At 39.1% G+C, this 25397-nt stretch overlaps 1 protein-coding gene across 4 annotated transcripts in view; it reads left to right on the top strand.

Annotated features, from left to right (window-relative positions):
• The window catches only part of PSD3 (pleckstrin and Sec7 domain containing 3), a 458929-nt gene that overhangs the window by 415254 nt on the left and 18278 nt on the right, over positions 1-25397 (top strand). For all 4 annotated transcript variants that reach the window (XM_090258695.1, XM_090258696.1, XM_090258697.1 and 1 more), the window contains 3 exons: positions 2621-2778; positions 5326-5470; positions 17085-17228. In XM_090258695.1, coding sequence (XP_090114821.1) covers positions 2621-2778; positions 5326-5470; positions 17085-17228 — 447 coding nt within the window. The remainder of the gene's footprint in view (positions 1-2620; positions 2779-5325; positions 5471-17084; positions 17229-25397) is intronic.

Here is a 25397-nt window from a genome sequence, read left to right as displayed (position 1 = left end):
AGTTTCCATCTTATGTAACTAAGCAATAAACCAGGTAAGAACATTTTAAAATAATAAATAGCACATAGCTTTAAGGAAGTTAACAGTCATAAACCTAAATACACAACATAGCAATTAAAATGTAAAACAAAACTATTAGGAATGCAAGGGGAACTTAAAAGAAAGATTAATATATATAAATACTTGTCTCAAGAGGATGAAGTGGTAGAAAAAAATAATGTAACAGAGGAATCGAATCAATAAACTTGAATATAAATATACACTCATCCCTCAGACAATAAACTTACTTTTTATGTTTGTGGAACATTATCAAAAAATCAAAGATGTAGTTGCAAAGTTTTCACAAATTAATATTAACAAATTTCAAGGAAATAAAATAGATTTTACAGACCATGTTCTCTGGTTGCCAATACAATTAGAAATACATAGTGATAAATAACTAAAACTTCAGGTACTTTAAATTTAAGAAACTCATTCTTTAGCATAACTAAGATCAAAGAAAAAATCAAAAAATAAAACTACAAACTACCTAGAGAATAATAAAAATGTACTCTTCATTCTAAACTATGTGTATAACTTGTACTCAGAGAAAAAATTATAGCCTTAAGTTTTCTTAAAGAAGAAATAACAAATATCAAAAGAACTAAGTAATTATCTTAAATTCAAACCACAACAGAAATTAACCAAAAGAAATGAATGAGACGAAATTAAGATAAAAGCCCAAATTATGAACCTAGAGCATCAAAAATGGTGCATTCAAAATTTCTAGGCTGACCTCTGTGCAAACTCAGATATCAGGTGTGTTACAGATCAGTCTGTATGGAAATGGAAGTAGCATACAGTTCTGTGAAGATAATTTTGGCCCAAGTTATTTATCCTCCGATTCCTGTCTGGAATCAAATGGTTGAGTGAGGGCCAGCTATGCAGGGTTCTGTTAGCATCATCGTAAGGCTGGAGGGGATTTTGTAGTCAAGCTACCTTTAGGAGGTACTCCTATTCTAAAACAATTCCCCTGGAAGGAGATTTGTTACTCTTTGGAATGTTAAATCAGTAATAAAAAACTTATTTAGAAAAGACAAGGCCCCAAAACATAACTAGATTGTAGTTTTATGCATTAAAGGTAAAGAACAGATATATGTAAATATCTTGTATTTTACTTTAAGATTTCTTTTTATTCTTTTTTATTCATCATACCTCTCTAGAAAGCTGTTCTTGTCAACAGCAGTTCTTCATTTCTGAGGCTTTATAAAATAGACTTGTTGCAATCTTAAAGTAGAAATTTCATCATTTAATGTTATAAATTTAGGCACTCTATATTACTGTTGGTACTGACTGTATATTTCAGGTTATCCCTACCTTTGTCTCTTAGTGCTGCCACTGATGCTGATCATTGAGGATCAACAACTGCTGTTTATTTCTGACTCAGTTTGAAATGACAGCCGTAGTACATTAGAATTAGTATTTGCTTTGCGAAGAGGATAGGGGAGGGGCAGGAAGTATGGGAGAGTTTAATTGCAGGTTTTTTGAAAATTGATAAAACTATTCTGTGGTAATAGGCAATGTCTCCCTTTAGCTAATTAGAAAGCGAAGTGTGCACACATGTGTGAGGTGTGTGTGTGTCTGTGTGTCCGTGCATGTGAACGTCCTCTTTACAGAAGTTCAAGTTTAGCATCATATCTGATAAAGTAGAGGAAGGGGGAAGAGGGGATTTTAAATACTAGAAAACATCTCCTAAAACAGTTTGTAATGTTTACTATATTTACATTGGTTTTGAGGCCTTTTTAATTCTAATGGACTCAGGAAAACTACTAGATGGAATAATAACAACAACAACCCAGGAAAACTACTAGATAAAATAATAATAGTAATAATAATAATAATAGAAACAAATTTGTTTTACGTTTTTATTATTCTACTGGTTGGATTTTTTTGAGGTATATTTGGAGGGAAACCATACAAAATAACCTTTATAAATTATGAATTGTGTACATAGATAAAATTGCATCTATGACACCTTCCTTTTTATGTAATTTTACCCATTTTTCAAATTTATGATAATACAGCTAAGCTTTATCCTGATTATTAAACTGATTTTCCTCTTTCAGAGAACAGCTGGAGAAATCATTTCATTTTACTGTTCCTTTTTATTTTGATAAAAAAAACGTAGCAGGACAACGTAGTGTCTTCAGAGCAAAGAGAACAATGGTCTGATTTTCACCATTCATGTCATTCTGTTGATGGGTTTCTGAAAGTTTCTGCATTTGTCCACTTATTCCTGAATCCACGTCACCTGGACTGTGTACCTGGCTTCATTCAAATCACTACAAAACATCAGCGATAGACATTTTGTCTTTGGCCTACTTTAGCTGTTTACCTTCATTGTGATATAACAGCTTCTCGAAAAGTGCCCCTTAAGTAAAGTGTGTTTTCTCATTCTGAGCATATTTTTCAAGCAACAGGATGTTTTATGACATTTATGTCGTAGCAAAGAGTAATCTTCACTGACCCTTCATTTCACTTTTTCACGCACTGTCATGAATGTTCCAAAACTTCCTTGTATTTTTACATCTTATCAAGAGATGAAATCTGAACATGCTCTTTCTTTTGTATCTGCCTACAGGATGAGTATAAGCCAGAAAAGTCTCTGTCTGAAGAGGATTTGAAAAATGCAGTGAGTGTACACCACGCACTGGCATCCAAGGCCACGGACTACGAGAAGAAGCCAAACGTGCTTAAACTTAAAACTGCCGACTGGAGGGTCTTGCTTTTTCAAGCCCAGTATGTTTTGTTAATTTGGTTTCTTCTCGTTTTTTTAGTTTGCATAGCATCACTTTATACCAAGAGAGAGAATCAGGGTCTATAGAAGAAAGTTTTTGAGTTGGAGTCAAAGTCATTGGTTATGTTAGAGAGACAGCTAGCGGCCTGAGAAAACTAGAATAAGAAATAGAAACCCTGGGTTCAAGTTTTTGTTTGCTACAAAGTAGCCCTGTGACTTTTAGTCAGCCATTTACATCCCTAGAACTTCATATCCTCATGAATAAAATATAATGAGTAAAATAAACCTGGGTTCAAATCCCCATTTCCTAGCTCTTTGTTCTAGCATCTAATTTAACCTCTTGGAACCTCAGCTTCTCAGGAGTGTAGATAATAATATGTATCTCATAGGGTTCTTGTAAGAACTGGATGAGATCAAGTATAGAAAGTACCTCACACAGTGCCTGGCACATAGAAGCTGTTCGACAGTAAGTGTAGGTGTCCATTCATTCTCTCTTTTCTCTCCTGCGTTCTAATTTGTCATTAAACTAGGAGGAAAAGATAAAATCATATTGTGGGCAAGGAAATAGGATGGACTACCAGTTTAATAAGGGGTCCATGACAGCCAAGAAGTGGAACATTCCACATGGAGAATTCTGGGTTTGTGAAGTGAGAAGCTGGATTTTCAGAATGGAACCTCTAGAACAGGAATTTTCACAGGAGCATACGTAGCATCAGTGTTCATGGCAGACAGTATTAATTACTCACAGCATGCCTTTCACATCCTGGACTTGACTTTAGAACCACTACCAACGGACCACTTTTGGCACCGGGGTTGAAATTTGACATCAAGATGGTGAATGCAAGTATCTCCATGCTTGTTGACCAAAACCATGTAAGATCCAAAAAAGAAATAAGAACAAGAATAGGTACTCTAGTGAGTTGTGTATGCTGACCTTGCAAACGTATAAAATTGCAGACATGCGGTGAGGAGGAAGTTGTAAGGAAATCTGAGTTACATAGGATTTTTGTAGTGTGGAAGTAAGACAGTTTTACCACCACCAAGGGAACCATAGCCAGGTGTGTAATTACAGTATTAGTAATAAAAGTCCTTCAAATTATCCTATTCCCCAATATTATTTTATTTTCAATATAAATTACCAAATATAATAACTAAGGAGATCTAATTACTTCAAATAGAACTGATACCAAAATCAATCAATTGAAAGAACAGAGCGGGCGAAATCAGATTAGAGGGGCTGAGTGCGATGAGGACATGAGACTCATATGGTCTCAGGTTAGTGTGGCTTCTCTCCGAGGAATCAGTACAGGAAATGATTTTACATTCTTTATTAATTATATGCACAGTGGATAATCTGTTCTGGTTCACAACTATTTCTACCACTTGTTTATGAATTCACAAATGTTTAGTAACTGCTGTCAATTCTAGACTGTGAGTATGTGACATATAAGTTTAAGTGTGATAATGACATCAGATGATTCCCACATCCTCTCAGGTAGATTTTTTAACAATATATGTATGTGTATGTATTTATGCATAGATACACACACATACATACATACATACTTTATATACCATTTAATTTCACCTGTTTTAAGTGTACAATTCAGTGATTTTGAACAATTTACAGAATTGTGCAACCATCACCACAGTTCTGTTTTGGAACACTTCCATCACCCCAAAGAGATCCCCCGGTATCCATTTTGTACTCACTCCCCATTTTCAACCCCAACCCCAGACAGCACTTAATCTTCTCTCTGTAGCATTCATTGCCTTTTCTGGTCATCTCCTATGAATGCAACCATAGAGTGTGTGGTCTTTTGTGTCTGACTTCTTTCGCTTAGCATAAAGTTTTTGGGGTGCGTCCATGTCGTAGCGTGTCAGCACTTCATTCCTTCGTTACTAATAGTCAGGTGTATGGATATGCACATTTTGTTCATTCATTTACAGTTGATGGACATTTGGAGTGTTTTTTTTTTTTCCTTGTGACTCTTATAAAGAATGCTGATGTGAACATTCACATACAAATCTTTTTGTGCCTATATGTTTTTATTTCTCTTGGGTATATACCTAGGAGTCAAATTGCTGGGTTGTATGATAATTTGTAGATATCTTTTTAATAAACTGTCAACATTGCTTTCCAAAGTGGGTGTACCCTTTTACATCCCCTCTATCAATTTATCCCTCAGTTGGATTTTAAAATCAAATATGTGATTGGAAGAGATGAGTTAGTTTTTTAATTAATTTTTATACATAGTCTAGTATCAAACAGAAAGTGTGGTTTAATATTTATTATAAGTGATTTCACTTTTTTCCCCCACTGTATCCTGAAGGGATAATCAGAGCCTTACACTGTGGTCCCAGGGCCCTTCACTACTGTGGTGATTGCTGCTGAAAATGTTCATCTCCAGGGAAGTTTTGTCTGGGGTTAGTTGTACCAAGAAGAATAAATGACTTTATGTGCCATTTTCCATCAGCAGTGACAAATGGGCAAGTTGATGCCCGTAGATACAGAAACACCCTGATGTGCGTGCATCTGTCTCTCGTAGGAGTCCGGAGGAGATGCAGGGCTGGATAAACAAGATTAACTGCGTCGCAGCTGTGTTTTCTGCACCGCCGTTTCCAGCAGCCATTGGGTCTCAGAAGAAGTTTAGCCGCCCACTTCTGCCTGCCACTACCACAAAATTGTCTCAGGTAAGTTGTTCTGATAGTGCTTCGACCTTGGAAATAGGTATTTGAATATTCCCTGGAAGGGCATGTAGTTTAAATGAGCCAGAGAGAAGTGAGCTGGGTTTCACGCTTCATACAGGAAGCCGACCCAGTTGAGTCAAGGTTAGGACACATACTTTGAATTCGTTTCAAAAATTTATATTAGTTCACTACTTAGTCGTACAGGTCTGGTGTTTTTTTGTTCGTTTGTACTAACAGCTTACAAATTACCATTAAGTGTCCTGGCTTGGAAACAAGCTTTTTATACATTCTTTCAGTTTATTTTTATTTTCTGGTTGAGTTTTACCCATATCTGAGGCTGTATTTGATGCCAAGTATACAGAAATATTCCCAGGGATCCACTGCTGACAGTTGAATGGGACAGAGCCTTCCTTACCCCTCAGGGAGAGCCAAGGGCACCAAGTGCATTTCCCTAACTTACCAAGACAATGTGCTAGCACCTTGTTCCAATATATTCACATCAGCTTCTCACCTGTTGTCAGGTTAAGGTCATATTTTATTGTGTCCCTCTCCTACTTAAAACTCAGCTGAATCCATCTTTGCCAACTTTAAACCTGTCTGCAACCCCTATTGCTATCAGCTAGTTAGGGATTTTGGAAGCTACTTTGATGTCTTATTGGTGCAATCATGGAAGTAATTTCACCTGACTCTGCTCAACAAGGTCTTGTTATTAACTGGCTCCTGTACAAACTTGATATCATAATTATCGATGAAACATTTATTTAATAAACGTATAGTATGTGCCTGTTGTACTTCAGAGACTATTTTAGGCTGGAGATAGAAATGCAGGTGCTGACATTAGATTGGCAAATACCAATGAGCAAGTAATTGTAACACAGTTGGGTTTGAGGTACAGGAAGGATGAGTCTGGTATGCTGTGGGGGCACAGGAAAGGGGTCTCTCTCCTGGCCTTGGAGGTGAAGAAGGAAGCGTGATATCTATTAGGAAGCTGAAAGGATGAGAAGCGGTTAGGTGTGTGTGGGAAGAGAGAAGAGAATCACAAATGCCCAGAGGGGGAAGCCCTGGGATGCAGAAACCATGCATAAGTTATTCAATGTGATTTGAGCACAAGTGTTGAGAAAAGGCAAGAAATATTCCTCTACAGGTAAGCAGAGGCCAGACAATGAAAGGTCTTGTTTGTCATGTGTGGGATTTGGATGCTTCATTAATGCCCCAGCATCCTTAGGATAATAATGTGAAAGCAGTGTGATTAAATCTGTGCTTTAAAAATCATTCTTGTGTGGATCAAAAAACTGTGGTACATTTACACAATGAAATACTGCACAGCAGAAGGAAAGAACTCCTACCTTTTGCTATAGCATGGATGGAATGTGAGAGTATTATGCTTAGTGAAATAAGCCAGGAGGCGAACGATAAATATCATATGATCTCATCTAATACGGGAAACTAATGAACAAAACAAACAAATGAGCAAAGTAGAACCAGAGACATTTAAACAGGGAACAGGCCAACAGTGACCAGATGGGAGAGGGGAAGGGGAAAGAAGGGGAAGGATCTAGTCAAGGAACTAATATGAATGACCCATGGACATGGACAAATAAATGGGGATGGACTAGCGGGGTGTGTGGAGCACGGGAGAGCAAAGGGAGAAAAATGGGACAACTGTAATAGAAAAACAATAAAAAATAAGTTTAAAAAAATCATTCTTGTTGCAATAGGAAGAAAGTATTAGAGAAGGAAACTATTAGAAGCAGAAGGGCTAATTTTAAAGTCAAAATTTCCATAATGCAGAGCAAAGATAACTAAGATAGTTGTAGAAGAGATGGATTGGAGTGGAAGTATTTCAGAGGTCTCGAGAGAACAGGACGGATCATCCTAGTGGCTTGCTGAAGTGGAGGGACGAGGGCTGTCACCTAGGCTTGAGCAGCTGGGGACTGTGGTGTCTGGCCTGGCCTTTGGGACCTCATGGTCTCCTGCTTTCCCACCTGTTGCTTCCTCCCTGGGTCCTTTTCCTCTCATTCCAGATGTTATAGTGCCTGATGCTCAGAAGCACATCAAAACAGACTCTTGACAATTTTTTTAAGTTAGTTGAGGAAAAAACAGGGAAGATGTTGTGCCAAGAATAGGTAGAAAAGTCAGGTAAAATTAGGACAAAAAATATCTGTTGTGAAGTTGTGGGGAGCTCACTGGGTCCCTTGGTGAGAGCAGGAATGGACTGGAAAGGAGAAGCCATGCTGGTCTTCTCTGAGGAAGAAAGGAAAGGTTTTAAGAAAGTGGATGAAGGGAATATGCCTAAGGCTTACCATAAGTTTATTTTTAAAAACAGACTGGTAGGAAGAAGATGGGAGACATGGTTTCAGGAAAGATTCTTTTGTTTTTCTAAATTCATAATAATTAACATGAATTGGATGCTCACCATGTAAGCCATTGGTAGTGTTGTGTAGTTCATAGGCTACCAAGAAGGCTAGTAAAAATACAAAGGACCAAGCCAGCTCACTTTACAAGGCAGAATGGCATTTAATTTTCAAGGATAATAAATCCGCTAAGAAAAAAGGAAGACTTTACCTCTGATTGATGATCAGATAATATGTTGGCAGAGTTCTCCATCTACCCAACTAAAATAGGGATGCTTAAAGCAAATGCAGTTAGTTCCTCACTTTATTTTGGATATTTAACATAATTTTTACATAATTATATTTAACATAAATAGTAAGCCACATTGCATAATAAGTGGAGAAAAAAACAATTGCACAACTAGAGGCAAAAAATACCTTCAGAAGTTGGGTTTTGTTCTATTAATTTCACTAGGGATTTCCCAGTTAATACTTTTCAACAGATTGGCCTTTCTCATAATTACTCCTATGGAAGATTCAGGGGAAAAGGTAAGCTGAAGTTAAGGAGGAACATTCATAAGCATAGAGCTACATAGAAGTTTTCCCTTGTTCTTTCCTCATTGTAGAATTTACATTTCTATTTACTATTGTCATATTTATGTGTGGGCTATATTAGTATGTCACTTGTACATGAAAATGAAAGTGTTCATCTACTTGTGTATTTTTACCATGAGACCAGGCAAGCAAGCACCATTGTGAAGGCAGAATCCTAATTTAAATAAATCTTATACTGGAACTAAAACTAGGTTGAATAAAATTTTTATATATTTTCTCATTTTGTACATAAATCCAGAGCAGTGCAAAAAATTCATATGTAATGTGATCAAAATGATGAATTTAAGATTTTAAATAAGAAAGCAATAACCAAAAAGAAGTATCCTCTTATGTTACATAAGACAAGATGACCAAGCCCTTTCAGAAATTTAATGTCTTTATACAATAATAAGATGATTTCCTTCACTACCAATAAATCACCAGATCTCTGTGGGCCTCAGTTTTCCATTTGGAAAACAAGATCATTCTAGAATATTTTTAAGGTTCTATCACTAGCTTTGTTTGGTTTGGTTTGGTTTGGTTTGGTTCAGTTTGGTTTTTGCCCAGGTCATTATGTTTATTTACTGAAAATGAAAAAGATATTTTATCTTTGAGAGTGAAAGGACAATGTAGAAACAAATATGTAAAAACAAGTTTGTGCAGGTGCAGAGGGCTCCCTCCGCTTCCGACTACGCTGGGGTCGTGGTGCGCCTCCACTGGGTCCTGGAATGTGTCTGTGTGCCCACGAGTGCTTCCGTGCCTTGAAGGCTCGTCCTCATCCTGCAGCCTAGGCATTTTCGACCTTGGCACTGTACTGACATTTTGCCTGGATAGTTCTTTGTTGTAGGATGAATTATAGGACATTTAGCAATATCCCCAGCCTGTACCCCACTGGATGCCAGTATCATCCCCCTAGTTCTGACAACCAAAAATGTCTTCATGCCAAATGCCCTGTAGGGTCAAAATATCTCTTCCCCCGTTCCCCCCTCCCCGACCCCCAGTGTTGAGAACCACTACTTTAACCCAAGCATCTTCTCCATACACCTGCAGCCTGGCTAACAGTCCCCTAAATGCCAGAACCACTGGGATAATTTCCATTTACAAAATACACATATAGCATTGTGAGTGCCCTGCTGGAAAAAAAAATTAAATAGTGTTAGGAAAAAACTAAACATCCAATTAAGGTTGTTTGGCACTTTTAAAAACACACTGTTCATCACCCTGTCATTTGCAAGCTTTAATTGATTCTTGTCTTCTATCCAAAACATTTTAGCCTTCATTATTAAAATTGATCATTGTCAGTGCAGCGTGGTTCTTTCTGAACAACTCTGCTGTGTGGGAGGAGTCATCCTCCTCAGCTGTTTTTCAAGGCAGCATTGCCAGAGCACAGTTTTCTTCTGTTGGGGGTGGAGGGACTCGTTTGAGATTTTAAGTTCTGTTTCTCCTTCTGGTGTAGCACTTCAGGCAGGATTTCACGGCTGGCCCTCTCCAGAATCTATTCAGGACCCCCTTTCTACTCATCAGAGTAACGATTTTCAAACTTCAGTGTACACAGGGTTTATTTAAGTAGATCTTTGCACCCATCCACCAGAATCTTAATAGTTTATGTAAAGGCCTTGACTGGGTTCAGCCACACGCACCACGCACATGTCTCAACAACGCCCAACTCTCTCAAGGCTGTGTCCTTGGGGCAGTTACCAGTGTGTGAAGGGCAAGCTGAGTGCACATTCTAAAGACAGGGCAGAGGATGAGGAGCCTATTATTGCCTGTCAAGCTCAAGGGCCATCCTGCAGTCACATCCTCTCAGTGGCCTCCTGGAACAGGCAGACATTTGGTGGACTTCAGAGAAGGAAGTCATTCTTGTGGTTGTGTCCCTCACTGGCCAGACCCAGCCCCTTCCCAACCCATCAATTTCATGTTGCAGTCACAAATCTTGTCACTTCTTAAGTATCTTCCATATCCTACCCACCTCCCTTAATTTAGACTTTGTCATCTTTTACCTAGTTAATTGGTCTCCTGACTTCTTTAATCACTTTATCAATACTAAATATTTGAGCAGATATCCTACAGTATATGTATTCTTTATATAAAATGTATTGCCTGTCCTGCTATCAATACAACATGAAAAAATGCCAAACATCATTAGGGACATACAGTACAAATCAAGACCATGGGATACCACTTTACATCATTAGGATGGCTATAATTTTTTAAAACCTTTTTATTTAAAAAGGAAAATAATGTGTTGGTGTGGATGTGGAGAAGTTAGTTACTCTTGTACATTGCTGGTTGCAATGTAGATTGATGCAGCTACTTTGGAAAACATGTTGGTGGTTCATTAAATTATTAATAATAGAGTGAACCTGTGACCCAGCAATTTCACTCCTACTTAGGTATCAAGAGAATGAAAACACACCCACACAAAAACTCGTACACAAAAGTTCATAGCAGCATTATTCATAATAGCCAAAGGTGGAAATGATGACCAGCTGATAATTAGGTGAATTAAATGTGACATATCCTGCAATATGGATGAACCTTGAAGACATTATGCTAAGTGAAAGAAGCCAGTCACAAAAGAAGCATACTGCGAGATTCCATTCCCAAAGAGTCTCCTTAGGGGAACTAAAATGTCATTAAACTTAAGTGAGGTGATAGTTGCACAACCCTGTGAATATACTGAAAAACAGTGAATTATGCACTTCAAATGGGTGAACTGTATGGAATGTGAATTGTATCTCACTGCTGACTTAAAAAACCCTTCCCAAGGGCTCATCTTGCCTAGGATGCACACGCCCCACTTTGGAAAACCCTGGCAGACTACTCCCGTAACCACTCGACTCTGCTCCTCTGATCTTGCTTCTCTCCAGTCCCTCCTTCTTGGTTCTGGCTAAAATATGTTTCATATTCTGTCACTTAACCTTAGCTGGCTCACTTCTGCCAATAAGATGCAGCCCAGACTCTACCATGGCCTTAGAGCGTGACTACACATTTCCAGAGTAGATAAGTTTTATATTCAGGACTTAGAGGGCTGTACTTAATATATATTAAATACTTAATAAGACAGTTAATTAAATCACATTGATGTTATGCTAAAGCTCACTGAACACCGTTTAAGGTCTTTACAATTGTTTTAAACGTGAAATGATGAAAGAAAATCTTTCTGATGGTGTTTTCGGCAGTAGCCCCCCTCACACTGACTCAGGAGCAGATGTTCTTTATTCTAAGTTCCATACCGCTTGGGTTTGATGAGGTTGCAGTGCTTAGCAATTCAACTTATAAACTGCCTCTCAGGTTCCTAGAAATGTCATTCTCTTCTGAGTCATCTACTTTAAAACAGCACTAAGGAAACAGTATGAGCCCTCCCATTCTTACCTTCCCTTTAAAAAAAAATGCTTCATTTATTCAGCCACTGTTCATTGAGGGGCCTATATATAGGGTATTATATGAACTATGTGGGCATTATAAAAATAGCTCAGGCAATGGTCTTGACTCTCAGCTAATGAGAGCTGAAGGCATGTGTTAGTTAATGTGAGGCAGGTAATATCCGTAAGCCAGAAACTATGCTATGGACTATGGTCTCTGCTCAACAGTGTACTAGATGCTGGAGGATTTGAGAAAAATCATCTTTTTCAGCCTTTAAAGAGCTGGTAACCATTAAAGGAGATAAAAGTCACACATAAATCAGAGGCTGTCTTGTAATCACCATGTGGTATAGGCACTTAAGTGCAGGAGAGGAAGAGAGTGTGAGGTCTAGAGTAATGCTGGTCTGGAGTGGGACGCGGAGGAAGGACCTGGGCACACCGTGCGTGTGTGAGAACCGCAGGAGAAGGCACACTGGGACTGACAGAGTCTGCCAGGTTTTGAAAGCTGAGGTCAGCCTTGAAACATGAAGAAATGGGACATTTTAAAACTTGTTTTCAGTAGCCCTTTGGATTTAAGAAGGTTGTCCCAAGGCGAGTTTATGACTAGGAGTTGGGAGAAGGGGGTGCTGCCCATTGTCCTTACCTGTGTGGCTTGAGCCAGAACCCTCTGGTCTCCTTCGCCTCTAAGAGGAGTAAGTGAGAAGGGACGATGGCCGGTTCTCTTCCACCCTAGCATTCCGGGGATTCCATATTCCACAGTTGGGGGGTGAGGGCAGGAGCCGTGGCTTCTCCAGCACCCAGCACAGCGCCGCTGCAGAGTCGGTGTTCAGTGCGAGCTGCAATGGATGACTCTTTTCTCCTCCCCTGGAGCATCCGGCCGTCTCTCTCTAGTCCTCGCTGTTCCTCCTTTCCTCTTGCAGGTGCATTTCTATATAGTCCATTCCTTTCATTTCCCACCGCTTTTCTTTCATTTTTTTTCTCTTTGAGAAGGAATAAGTAAGTCTTACGCTTGGTAGAAAAGATGAAAGAGCTCATTTCTGAGCCTTGCTAGTGGCGTCTGGGCCCCTGGGCTGTGCGTCAGAATAAGGTCTCAGCCCTTGACGCCCTCAGAGATCTTGAACATCCACTTGCCTGGCCCTGTTGCCTCATCAGTTAGAAATATCTTCTTCATGGACATGGAATTAGAGTTTAGTATTTTAAAACAAAATAGGAGATTTCCTCAAAGTACTATATAAGTAGGAAAAAAGTAAGTCTTGGGTGACATCATCTGACACTTGCCTTTTACATAAAATTTCATTGTGTATATTATCAAAGGTTTTACCAATTACATTTATTGACATATAACCACAGTAATTTTTTTTCATCTATGATTTTAATGTCATTCCTTAAATTAAAAGTTTTAAGTTCCTAACTTAAAAGTTTTCAGTACATACCACTTCCTATCTCTGTTCCCTTCCTTTAAACTGTCGGATGTATTTCTCTGCCTTCTCTGAAATCCCTTTTGTTCTTATGGTCTCATAAGAACAGTGTATTTGCTCCCCCAATGAATTGTAGGAGCCAAGACCAAAGGGAGAAACCCAGCAGGGCCCCTCCCTTGTCTGTCTTCATCATGTCTCTCACGAGTTCAGCGGTCCTGCGTCTGGGAGCGCAGCGCTGCTCCGTGGCCGCTGCCCTCCTCCGTTTCCCCATCGGTTTTTGTCAGGGAAGTCTGTGTCTCCTTTACCGTGGGATTTTAGCATTGGAATAATTTACATCGTCTAGCAGTCTAGGCCCATGAGAGCCATGTGGTATTTTTATTTCACTGGTCAAAATAGATTAAAGAAGTGGTTTTAAAATCCTTTTATTTTGAGGTGATTTCATTGAGTCTTGCTTCATGAAGGAACTGCAATAGGAGTTAAGCATTGCACATTGAATTTCAACATTTCTTTGACTGGTTTCTTCATAAAAATATAGCCCAAATGACTAACCCTTTATGCTGCTAGAGGTATAGTCACATGTATAAGCCATTGCTTAATAGCAATGAGTCGTCGTCGTCGGCAGCCGTCCGTCTCGAGAGACGATGGCGTAGCTTCCCAAGAGTCTATCTGCACCGCCGAGAATGGCTGTGCAGTCCGACTCGGGAGTGACACGGCATCTGTCTCCTCCCGTGTTGAATCGCCATCCCGCGATGACGCTGGAGTGTCCTCTCCAGTGAAGCTGAAGCTACAGAGCCTGGGCAGGGCGACATGGAGGGTCTGCTGTTGCCCATGCAGCAGACCAATAGCAATGAGTAAAACCTGGTAAACTGGTTTTGGTAGGAAAGTGACAAGTACAACATACTTTGCATAGTGTTGTCCTGGCATAAATTCCTCACTAAAATGAGTAGAAATTGGGATTTATTCAACAAGAAAGAGAAATTTGAGTGTTCAAGATGGAGAAGCCTAGATCTAAAGCTTTTGGAAAAGGCAAACATCTAAGAGAATATTTACACAGAGGCAAAAATCCAAAAATACAGAGAATTTTATAAATTCCTTCATTAAATTATGTAAAATCTTATTTGAAAAAAGCTAGTATTTGGATTCTAATCATTTTATTAACCAAAAAGGAAAAAATGTATTTTCTTAAAATAAACTATAAATCAATATACTTTACAATAGAAAAATGGGTCCAGTATTTAGCAGCCAGCTTACAGAAGAGGAAACCCAGTAAACATGTGAAAACATATTCATCCTCCCTGTAATCAGGAATATGTGACTTCAAATTATAATGATTAACCATTTCCTACTTGAACTACAGTTTAGTCTTCTTAAGGATGAGCATATTCTGAAATCCAGAAATCCCGCCTCGTGGTGATTATACTATAGGAAAATTCTTGCTCGTATTAATTAGGCACCATGTTCAAAACTGAAAACAACCTAAATATCCTTCAGTGAAGTTGTATGTCCTACAGTGGAATACTACGCAGTGATTAAAAGGAAGTAACTAGAGCTTATATGTGAACAAATTTTTAAAACATGTTGAATGATAAATTACAAAAGAAGTTTATTAAGTATAAAAACCTATGGAACATACTCTATTTCTTTGGTATAAGAATAGCATAAAAAATAAATAAGAGTAGATAAATACAAAGAGTTTCAACTTATTTTTATAATATTTTAATTTGTTAAACTGGGTGCTAAATATGTTAGTGTTTTTTATATATCATTCAATATAACTTTTTAATATACCTGAAACATTTTTTTAAACAGAGAAAAGATAACTCATGTGTTTATTTTTCAAAATGGTCTGATCACCAAATATCTTGCCAAAAATTCTATTAAATGATTTACGTGTTGCAGTAAATACACAAAGGAAAATTACTTTGAGAGAAGATTGCTATTAATACGTTCTTCTTAGTCACCTCTGGCTGCCAGAACAAGATGCCACAGACTGGGTGCCTTAAATGACAGGTTTATTTTTGTCACAGTTCTGCTGACTGGAAGTCCCAGATCAAGGTGCCAGCAGTGCTGGGGCCTGGTGAGGGATCTCCCTGTGGGGTACACTTGGCCCCCCTTTTTTCTGTGTCCTCAAAGGGCCTTTCTTTGGTGTATGCCCTCAGAGAGAGTGTGTTCTTGGTGTCTCTTCTTACAAAGACACTAATCCCATTGCATCCGGGCACTGCTCTTATGACCTCATCTAACCTTAATTACTTCCTCAGAAACACCTTCTACAAATATAGCCACACTAGGCTTCAACATATGAATTTTGGAGGGACACAAACACTCAGTTCAGTTCATAACATAGTCTGTAGTCTCCTTAGAGAAAAAAAAAAAAGAGAAAGATGAATGAAAAATTGTAAATAAAAGCTATCTAAAGCATTTTTCACTTGTCTTCAGAATTATCAGTGTACAAATGATAGGCGTGGAGATATAGACCCCTCTCTGAAATCTCAAAGTAAGTTTCTTTTTTCCCCTGTACTTTACTGGGACTTCTTTAGGTGTTTTGTTTGTTTCAGTTAGCTGGTATTTTTAAATGAGTCTTGTCATCTTTGATTCACTTTGCTTATTCCTACCACCTCTGTTGTTCATTTTTCTGGTCATGTACTCTGCTTTTTTAAAATGTTTCGTTGTTCTTTTCTATTTTGATGGCTTTAGACTTAGATTTCTTTTCCTTGTTTGGCTTTCAGGATGTGCATTATAACAAATCCTGAAGATATCATATGTGACTCTAATTTCTGAATATTTTTTAAAATTTACATTGATGTTATAATCTTAATTAGTGTCCATAATTATTACTTTTTGGTAGTCTTTTTAATTATTTCACTCATCTAAAATAAAATGTTTATATTTTGAAATTATGTTGCTATTATACAAAATGTATTTATCACCTGGTTTAATCAGTTCCCTTTAATTTGTCTTCATCCATTTCTTATTGCACGTGTGAAATTTATACTCAACAAGGATTTACATAATTACATGTGAAAGTAGAATAGTAAGCAAAGCAGGAATGCAATTTTAGGAATGCAAAAGAATTCCAATCTCTTTGTTTAATTTTTTTTTAAATACTACCAGAGAATTTGATAGCATCTCTTATTAGGTAGCTTATTGCTCAGCTGACATAAATGGCTGCCCTAGAATGAAGTTTTTTGACATGGGATCACCCATGTTGCATTGGTGCATGATGCCTGTAATAACATCATCCAGGCAGCATTTCCTCTATAAGTGCGTTTTAACTGAGTAACTACTTTGGGTCAATAAAGTTGAAGGAAGTCAGACTTATACTACTTTGGAGGAAAAGAGCATGGACTGCTACATTTACTTAAAATATTATCTGATAACTTTCAGAAATTATTTTTTATGGGGGAGAGAAATGGGGGAAAAGTGGGACAACTGTAATTGAAAAACCAAAAATAAAAAAAAAATGAAATTATTTTTTAGTGACATTGCTTATTTCAAAAAGGGAAAAAATATGCAGATAGGCTCTTTGGTCATTGTGACAGACGGGGAAACTAGCGACATTGCCGAGCAGCCATGAAATGGAGAAGCCAAGTTGTGTGGCGCTTAGGACAGGTGTTCGGTTGTTCAGCAGGTGCCTTGCCTGTTGGGGCATCATAGAAGGTTTTGTCTCAACTCCGTGGCGGTTAACCTGGTAAAGGGCTCTGAACGTGTTGGGTTTTGTGCCAGGGCCTGGGGAGGGAGGCTGGCCTTGGTTGCCATTTTGCAAAGGTACATGTGACCAGGCTTGAGAAAACTGGTAAGATATGGCAGCCGAGGCACACAGGCCTGTTTCAGTGAATTAAAGTCATTCATCATAAGGGATTCTTATTGATTTATGTTCGGACATTAAATGGCTTAATATTTCCTGCAGGAGGAACAGCTGAAATCTCATGAAAGCAAGCTAAAGCAGATTACCACGGAGCTGGCTGAGCATCGCTCATATCCCCCAGACAAGAAAGTGAAGGCCAAGGAGATAGATGAGTACAAACTGAAAGATCACTATCTGGAGTTTGAGGTATGTTGGACTAAGTGTAATAAAAGCCTATACCCGAGTTATTTTACGATTTTTCCATGAGGCAGTTTTTTTCTTTTTTCTTTTCTTTTTTTTTACAGTTGTTGTAACTGTGGGAAGTATGCCTTGCCCCTGGCTCTAACTTGGGAGCTCTGGGCCAGGCTGCATCACAGTGGCCCCTTCTGTTTATGATCCCATTTAAGCCTCAAACTAACATCAAAGATAACTATCAATTTATGAGAAAAAACACCAACAATAGATGGACATGCCAGAGTGGGCAGCTGCTTTCTGTGTTTCTGTGTCTCTTCCAAGAGGGTCTGAGTCCAAAAGAAGTCCAGCAGAGAAAATGAGGTACAGGTGACAGGGAGCGCCACTTTTTCCTATTAGCAACACCGATGCATTCTTCCTCTTACCACCTAATGCCCTTCAGAAGGAGGATGATAAATTGTGGCACATCCATATACTGTAGCAGGTGCGGTTATTGAAAAGATTGGGGAGGATCCATAAACTCTGGGAGGGTGGAAAATTTAAAAGCAAGTCGAAAGCAGTCTGTATAGTTAGTGAATGTTACCTTTGGCCAAGTTTTCTCCCAAATTAAACAGCGTCAGGGCCATGCAGGATCAATCCTCTGACTCTCCCCCCTCAGACACCGCTTATCAACGTTCAGTGCCTTTTGTTCACTTTTATTTTCTCCTGGGTGTGCTGAATCCATCTTTAGCTATTCTTTTTCATTGTAGCTCAAGTCAGTTTCACTTCCCATCATTCATCTCCTTCATGCATCTTATCATTCTGTTTCTTCCTCAGGCCCCTAACTTAAAATCATCCCAGCCCTTGCAGACCCCAAGATCTAATCGGGAGCCAGGTCCGGCCCAGCCTCTGCAGCATCTCATGCCCGTCATTTATTTCCATTGCTTTTATATGTCCTCAGCTCCAGCCCCAGGCTTTCCATCTCCCACCTGAAACTGGCAGTTGCCCCCTAACTATCTCTCTTCACTTCATCCTACATACTTCTGGCAGTGTTTTTCCCCTAAGACTCAACCGAAATTAGAGCATTCCTGTGCTCCACAGCTGCCCTTGATTTTCCCCTGTACCTCCCCCCAGAATTTGCCTTCTCAATAAGTCTCAGTCCTTTTTGTTTTTAATTTAGTTTTCAATTCTAGTTGACACACAGTATTATACATAGTTGACATACAGTATTATATTAGTGATTAATTAGACATTCATCTAATTTATGAAGTGATCACCCCAGTAAGTCTAGTACCCACCTGACATCATATATAGTTTTTACAATATTATTGACTCTGTTCCCAATGCTGTACTTTACATCCCTGTGGCTATTTTTATAACTGGCAATTTGTACTTCTTAATCCCTTCCCCTTTTCCACCTATGGCCCAGACTCCCTCCCATCAGTCTGTTCTCTGTATCTGTCAGTTTATTTTGTTTGTTTATTTATTTTTCTTTTTAGATTCCACATGTAAGTGCAGTCATGCAGTATTTGTCTTTCTGTGACTTATTTTACTTAGCATAATACCCCTAGGTTCATCCATGTTGTCACAAATGGCAAGATTTCATTCCTTTTTTATGACTGAGTAGTAATATTCCATTGTATATATGTACCACATCTTCTTTTTCCACTTGTCTACTGATGGGCACTTAAGCTACTTTCATATCTTGGCTATTGTACATAACACAGCAGTGAACATAAAGGATGCATATGTCTTTTTGAATTACTGTTTTCCATTTCTTTAGATAAATACCCAGGAAGGAATTGTTGGATCATATGGAAGTTCTATTCTTAATTTTTTGAGTAACCTCCATGCTGTTTTCCATAGTGACTGCACCAACTTACAATCCCTCCAACAGTGCACAAGGGTCCCTTTTTCCACATCCTCCCTGACACTTGTTTTTTGATTTCCAAGTCCCGATCCTTAATCTGAGAGGATTTGAGTTCCTTCTGTCTTTCCACAACATTGGTCTTTCCACAGCAGCCTCCACGTATGTTAGTCATGTTTTTGCCCACTCTCTCCAAACATAATTTTATACCTTTATTTACCTACTTTCTTCTTCCCAAATGCTCTTCCCCTCATCTTCATTTCTGAAAGTCTCTTGATCATTCAAGTTGCAGCCCAAATCCCTCCTGTGCAAAGCCTGCTCTAAACTTACTGGCTGGGATACTCTGTGGTAGTCCCTACAACAGCTGCTTTATGTTCAGCTTATTTCCTTGTGTATTTATAGTAGATCCCAGATCACCTCCCTAACCATGACTGTGGGCCATTGGAGTTCAGGGACCTCAAGTTCATTTCTAATCTTTGCTCTTTGCTTGCTTGGTGAATTGAACAAGATTTTATGGAAGCTTAAAAAGTCTCTTCCTGGGTTATAAAATTTGTTATTAAATGTGGCATTTGATCCAGTGACATCTAGATAGTAGTTTTCTTCATAGTCAGGCAAGTCCTTGATATGGGCAGATGAAGATAAATCTTTTTTTAGTAAAGGTAAAAGTTTATTAGCACAAACTATGGAAGACTTACCAACAAAAGACTTGAACAATTTTAAAAAACAAAAAACAAACTAACACAAAAAACTAAGCAGCTCACCTTTCCCTGGGCTTATTCATTCCTGGGAAATGGGAGTTCTCAAAAAGCAATCATAATTCTTCACACTTCCAGAATGGCTTTCAGCTACAGGCCATGTTAGCTTCAGATGTGCTAATTAAATTTCCCAGCACTTCAGTCCCTGGCTTCCAGGACTCAACACCTTGCTTTGCGCCCTTGACTCTGAAGGCTGAGGGCCTGTCCCCAGGAGGTGGGCATGCAGCAAGACTGCTAGAAGCACTTCCTGTTTTTGAATCTACTGCGAGGCCCCTTCTCTGCAAAGGTGACCCAGCAAGAGCTAGCATTTTCATCTCCCGACATGAAGTTGTCCCCAAGCTTTGTGGGGACATGTCTTGCTTTCATCAAATGCTTGCCTCAAGGAGCCTGAAGATTGCATTCCAGGACTCTCTGCTCATTAAAATCAGACTTCTGACATCAAGCATGTCAGATTGTCTGTCAAGCTGCATTAACCTGTGTCTACAGGGAAGACAGAAGGATACCTCACTTTATAGACGTGATCTAAAAAGGGTTTTGCACAAGTAATTGTTTTTTAAGTGCCTCATTATTTTTCACTCATGTAAAATTGAAGTAATGTAACTTGTGGGGGTTCCCCTTTGCTAATATTTCGGCCACCAGATTTTGTCCTGTGTGTTTGCTGGTGAGATCCTCCACGTGGCATTAAGTACTTTGCTTTACAAGCAACATCCCTGAGCAGGTTGCTTCATTCCCTAAATAGGGGGCATGAGAGTTGTTGGCCGTTTTGCATACTTTGTTCTCTGCTTTATCCTCAGCTTCTAGAATGTGGAATGAGTGCTCAGTACATATTTATTGAATGAAGGAGTAGAGCTGTATTATATTGTGTAAAAGATAACATCACTTAAAATAGTTTTCTGAGAACGCTTAGTAGCTCCTCTGAAAACAAATTTGATGGGCAGATGGGATGACACAGTGTCTACACGTCAGTGACAGGAGGGGAGCTTGAATCTGTCTGTGGCCTTGTCACCAAGGAAGAATCACAGGCAGGAATTAGTTCTGTCACCTGTTCCTGCGTCAGGGCTACCCTGTGATTTAAGTGCAACTCTTAGTTTTCACATCTTGGTAAGGAAAACTGCTCTAATTTTGTTAGAACATTACGCTGTTAATAATAATGCTGGGAGTTGCTCCTGACTTTTTGCATTTTGGTTGTTTATTTCCCAATTGCTTTGTACAAAGAGGTCCTCATGGTGGCCAAGTTCACGGCTCTTTCTATGCCTTAAAAATTCTCCAAACCTTGACTGACAGTAAGTAATTAGAAATTCTGCTAAATAGCTTGGCCTGCACCTGTTAGAAAGAGATTCGAAAAGCAGCAACAGGCTGCAGTTGACTACATGCATGCCTCTTTGTTGACTATTAATTAAGGGGTTTATTTTGTTTGTGACTGAATTGGGGCCCTCAAGCTGTGGCTGTTACTTTTCTAGAAGAATCTAGTTGAAAAAGTTGTTAGACACCACAAGTCTACACGTTAAACTCACCATCATTTCCCAATTGCGAAAAATAAATTATCAGAAATAGCCTCGTTTCTTTGCATTAACATACTTCTACTTTATTCAGTTCCCATTTCACTTAAAAATGTTTGAATTGATCTCCAAGCTTCTGGTGCATTTGGACATGTATCCAGACATGGGACAAATGGATGGTTTGTATGGGACATAAAAACTGGAAAACCCCTGGGCTAAAGAAATTCCCGTGATGGCACTGTATCTGACCCCAGAAATTCAGCTTTATGTTTCTTCAGCTTTAAAAACAACAGTGATTAGGAAGTGAAGACACTGTTTACTCCAGGATAACTTTCGTGTAATATTTAAGATGTTTACAGCAGCTTAAGTAATTAATCCTTAGACCTGAGTATGGAAAGGGAGACTGTGTAGCAGCCCAAACCTATTAAAAACATGATTGCAGATACAAACATGACTACCTTGGAGATACTGCAGGCTCAGTTCCAGACCACTGCAATAAACAGAGTACCGTAACACAATAAAGCAAGTCACACAATATTTTTGGTTTCCCAGTGCGCATAAAAGTTACGTTTACACTATGCTATGGTCTGTTAAGTGTGCAATGTAGCCTTATATCTAAAAAAGAACAAACAAACAATGTACTGTGCCTTAACTTTGAAAAAGCTGACTGTGCTGTAAAACATTTACTAAAGACAAATCACTGAGGGTCAACAAGTTCATAGAGGCTCCCAAGGCCCATTGTAGAGCCGGGTAGAAATTTAGTGACCAACACAATGCCAGTGGATTTTATGTGGTCAGCAGACCAAATGTCAACATATTTATTTAGTCAGCACAATGCTGTATTTATCTTTGTTATAATCTGAATACATTTACGAAAGGCAAGCAGTCTCCTCCCCACCCCTCCCCACTATAGCACATCTGGTAGGTTTTCACATTGTATTGTTGGCCCGGCCCCAGAGGCATCTGCCTTTCCATCCCTGTACAAAGGCTGAGCCAGTTGTATGTGCTCTTTGTTGCAGATATCTGAACTTGGGCTTTGGAATCACTGTCCCTTCTTGGGTAGCAAGTAGATACTGTCAGGTATTTGCATTCACAGGTTCTAGTCTAGCAAAAAAATAAAAAATAAATAAGGTTCACTTCCCTGACAGCTCAACTCAGATGCAGAATAAAACCCATTGGCTTACTGGGCTAGAATTCAGTTGTCACTCCTGAATTGCAACCTGGAGTAATATATGCTTATTATGGCTTAAGACAATTAGGACCCACACCAACCACATGGATAGGAAACTCAATTTCAGAAACAGCAAATATCCACTGTAACAAAACATATAAATGTCTGTAGGGCTGAATATTTCAAATCTAGAAAATCTAGGACATTATTGAGGCATTATGGGTCTTTTTCTGAATTTCTAATTTTTTGTTGGCATGTAAAATGGCATGATTCCTTCTGAAACTCATACATTTGAGAATGAGAGCACATTCCATGCAGCATCATTAAGGAAACTCAAAACAGCTCATATCTAGAAGTGCACATAATATAAATTTCTAGTTGTGCACCCTCAGTTTTTTGTTGGGTTGTTTGTTGCCAGGTGGGTGGGTGGTCTGATGTATTTCTTTTTGAACAAATGCTCTGGCTGAGATCCTAGCCCTGTTTCCTCAGATTGCTCATTTTTTCTTTGTCCCCATCAGGTAAGTAAGTGGTTTTTACACTGGACCACTTTTCCTCTCCTGGGAGCAGTGCAAGGGCTCATCTCAATACAATGTCACCTGTCACAAGGCAAATCCACCTCTGAAACAAAATGACCTAGCTATTAATTTATAAGTGGCCTTGATCATAAAAGTACAAAGATAGCAGTTATTACCCTTTTTCTCCCTAATGAAAGCAATGGAGAAGTTTCATTAACCGAGTTGGGCCTGGAATGCAGTGCCCTTCCCTTTACAGGAAACATCACAGAGGTAATTTTATGTCTGGATCTGAGAAGCTAAGCTATTGCAGGTCAGTCACATTCTTGGGAAAATTTTTAAATTTTCTTTTTTTAGTAGGATGCTAAGTAGTATACTTATGAATCAAAAGCAAGAGACCTAAGATCATCAGTTGTCTGAGCTCTCAAGTCCAGTTAATAATAGAGACATAATCCTCGCATTGCCATTTGGGATCGCATTTTGTGTGATGTGATGAAAGAGGGCTAAGAAGCTCTGAATCTTAATATGTAGTGTGATGGTGTGCTTTTGAAAGGAGGATAAGCTTAGCAACAGGTTTTTTGTATTGCATTTTAAATAACTGATTGAAAAGAATTAGGGCCATACCCCAGAAGACAGAATAAACTGCCTGTCATGTAACTGGAAATGATTCCTTGTCCCTAACTCCCCCCTTGTGCCTGAAACATCTGCTGTGATGAGGGTCAAATACTTAAGTAACAAATTAGTGAAATTGGGAAAATGACTCAACTAGGAGTTAAGTGGCCTTTTTTGTCTCATCTTTGATGTGTTTGTTACAAAGGAATCTTCTCTGGGCCTCAGTTTCTTGGGTATCAAGTTAAGATGGGATTGGGTGAGCTAGCCTATGGTACCTTCCAACTCGATATGTATTTTTGAGGAGAATGACATATTAACAGCAATTCGTGTATTAAAGTAACTCACTCTAACACCAAGGGAGTTAAACACAGAACAAGGATATTTCCATTTGGGGATGTCAGGGGATCTAGACTAGAACTATCCAGTAGAGATATAATTTTAAATTTTCTAGTAGCTACTTTTAAATCTTAAAACTGGTGAAGTTAATTATAAGATATTTAAATTTAATACAATATAGCCCTGGCCAAGTGACTCAGTGGGTTTGAGCATCATCCTGTACACCAAAAGGTTCAGCCCCTAGTCAGGGCACATACCTAGGTTGTGGGTTCAATCCCCGGTCAAGGTGTGTACAGGAGGCAACCAATTGATGTTTCTTCCACTTCCTCCCTCTTTCTCTCTCTCCCGTCCCCTCTCTTTAACATCAATAAAAATATCCTCAGGTAAGGATTTATTTTAATAAAATAAAAAATAAATTTAATACAATATGAGGTCTGTCCAGAAGAAGTCCAGCCATTGTTAATATAACAGGAATGGTTTGCACAACACTGATGTAACCTTACAACAGTAGAGTGGGCTGGAATGCACATGTGTGAACAGTGACAACTTCACTGTACTAGTCAGTGGGGGCGGCAGACGCCCTTGAGTGAGCATGAGTACTATGTGGCCGTAGCACTCAAAATGACTGAGCAAGTAGAGCAACGAATCTGCACCAAATTTTGCACTAAACTTGAACATTCTTCTACGGAAACTATTTGGATGATTCAGGAGGCCATAGGAATGTGCAACTGGTGATTGGCAGCTTTATCACCACAGTGTGGCCACTCATACATCATGTCTCGTGCAGAGTGTTTTGCAGAAACATCAGATCACCCAGGTGACTCAGCCCCTTACAGCCCAGATTTGGTGCCCTGTGACTTCTGGCTTTTCCCAAAACTAAAATCACCTTTGAAAGGGAAAAGATTTCATACCATCCATGAGATACAGGAAAGTACGATGGGGCAGTTGATTGTGATTGGGAGAACAATGTGAGATCCCAAGGTGCCTACTTTGAAGGGGACTGAAATGTCATTGTCCTGTGTACAATGTTTCTTGTATCTGTATCTTATTTAATAAATGTCTACTATTCATATTACATGGCTGGATACCTTCTGGACAGACCTCATATATCCAGAATATTATCATTCCAACGTGTAATCAGTATAAGATAATGAAGGTAGTTCACATTCATTTTTTTCTTACTACATCTTCAAAATTTAGCATACACTTCACACTCATGGTCTATCTCAGTGCAGGCAAGGGTCGAGGGCAGCAGCATGAGGCCAGGGGCTTCTGCATTGGCCCACACAGGTATAGACCATGCAGTCTGCTTGGAAGTCAGTCAGGGGTGAAGAGGCCTGAGAGCAGCCTGCATACAGGTTCCGTGCTTAACGTAAGAGACAGAAGCTGCGCTGATATGGCGCACAGGTGTTACGCGTCTGTGAGGCCCTACAGTGGTTTGTGGATGGTGCTC

The sequence above is a fragment of the Furipterus horrens genome, unplaced genomic scaffold (genome assembly GCF_987537825.1).
Source record: "Furipterus horrens unplaced genomic scaffold, mFurHor1.1.pri manual_scaffold_12, whole genome shotgun sequence".
In the NCBI taxonomy this organism is placed as follows: domain Eukaryota; kingdom Metazoa; phylum Chordata; class Mammalia; order Chiroptera; family Furipteridae; genus Furipterus; species Furipterus horrens.
This window is presented reverse-complemented; position numbering and strand designations above follow the sequence as displayed.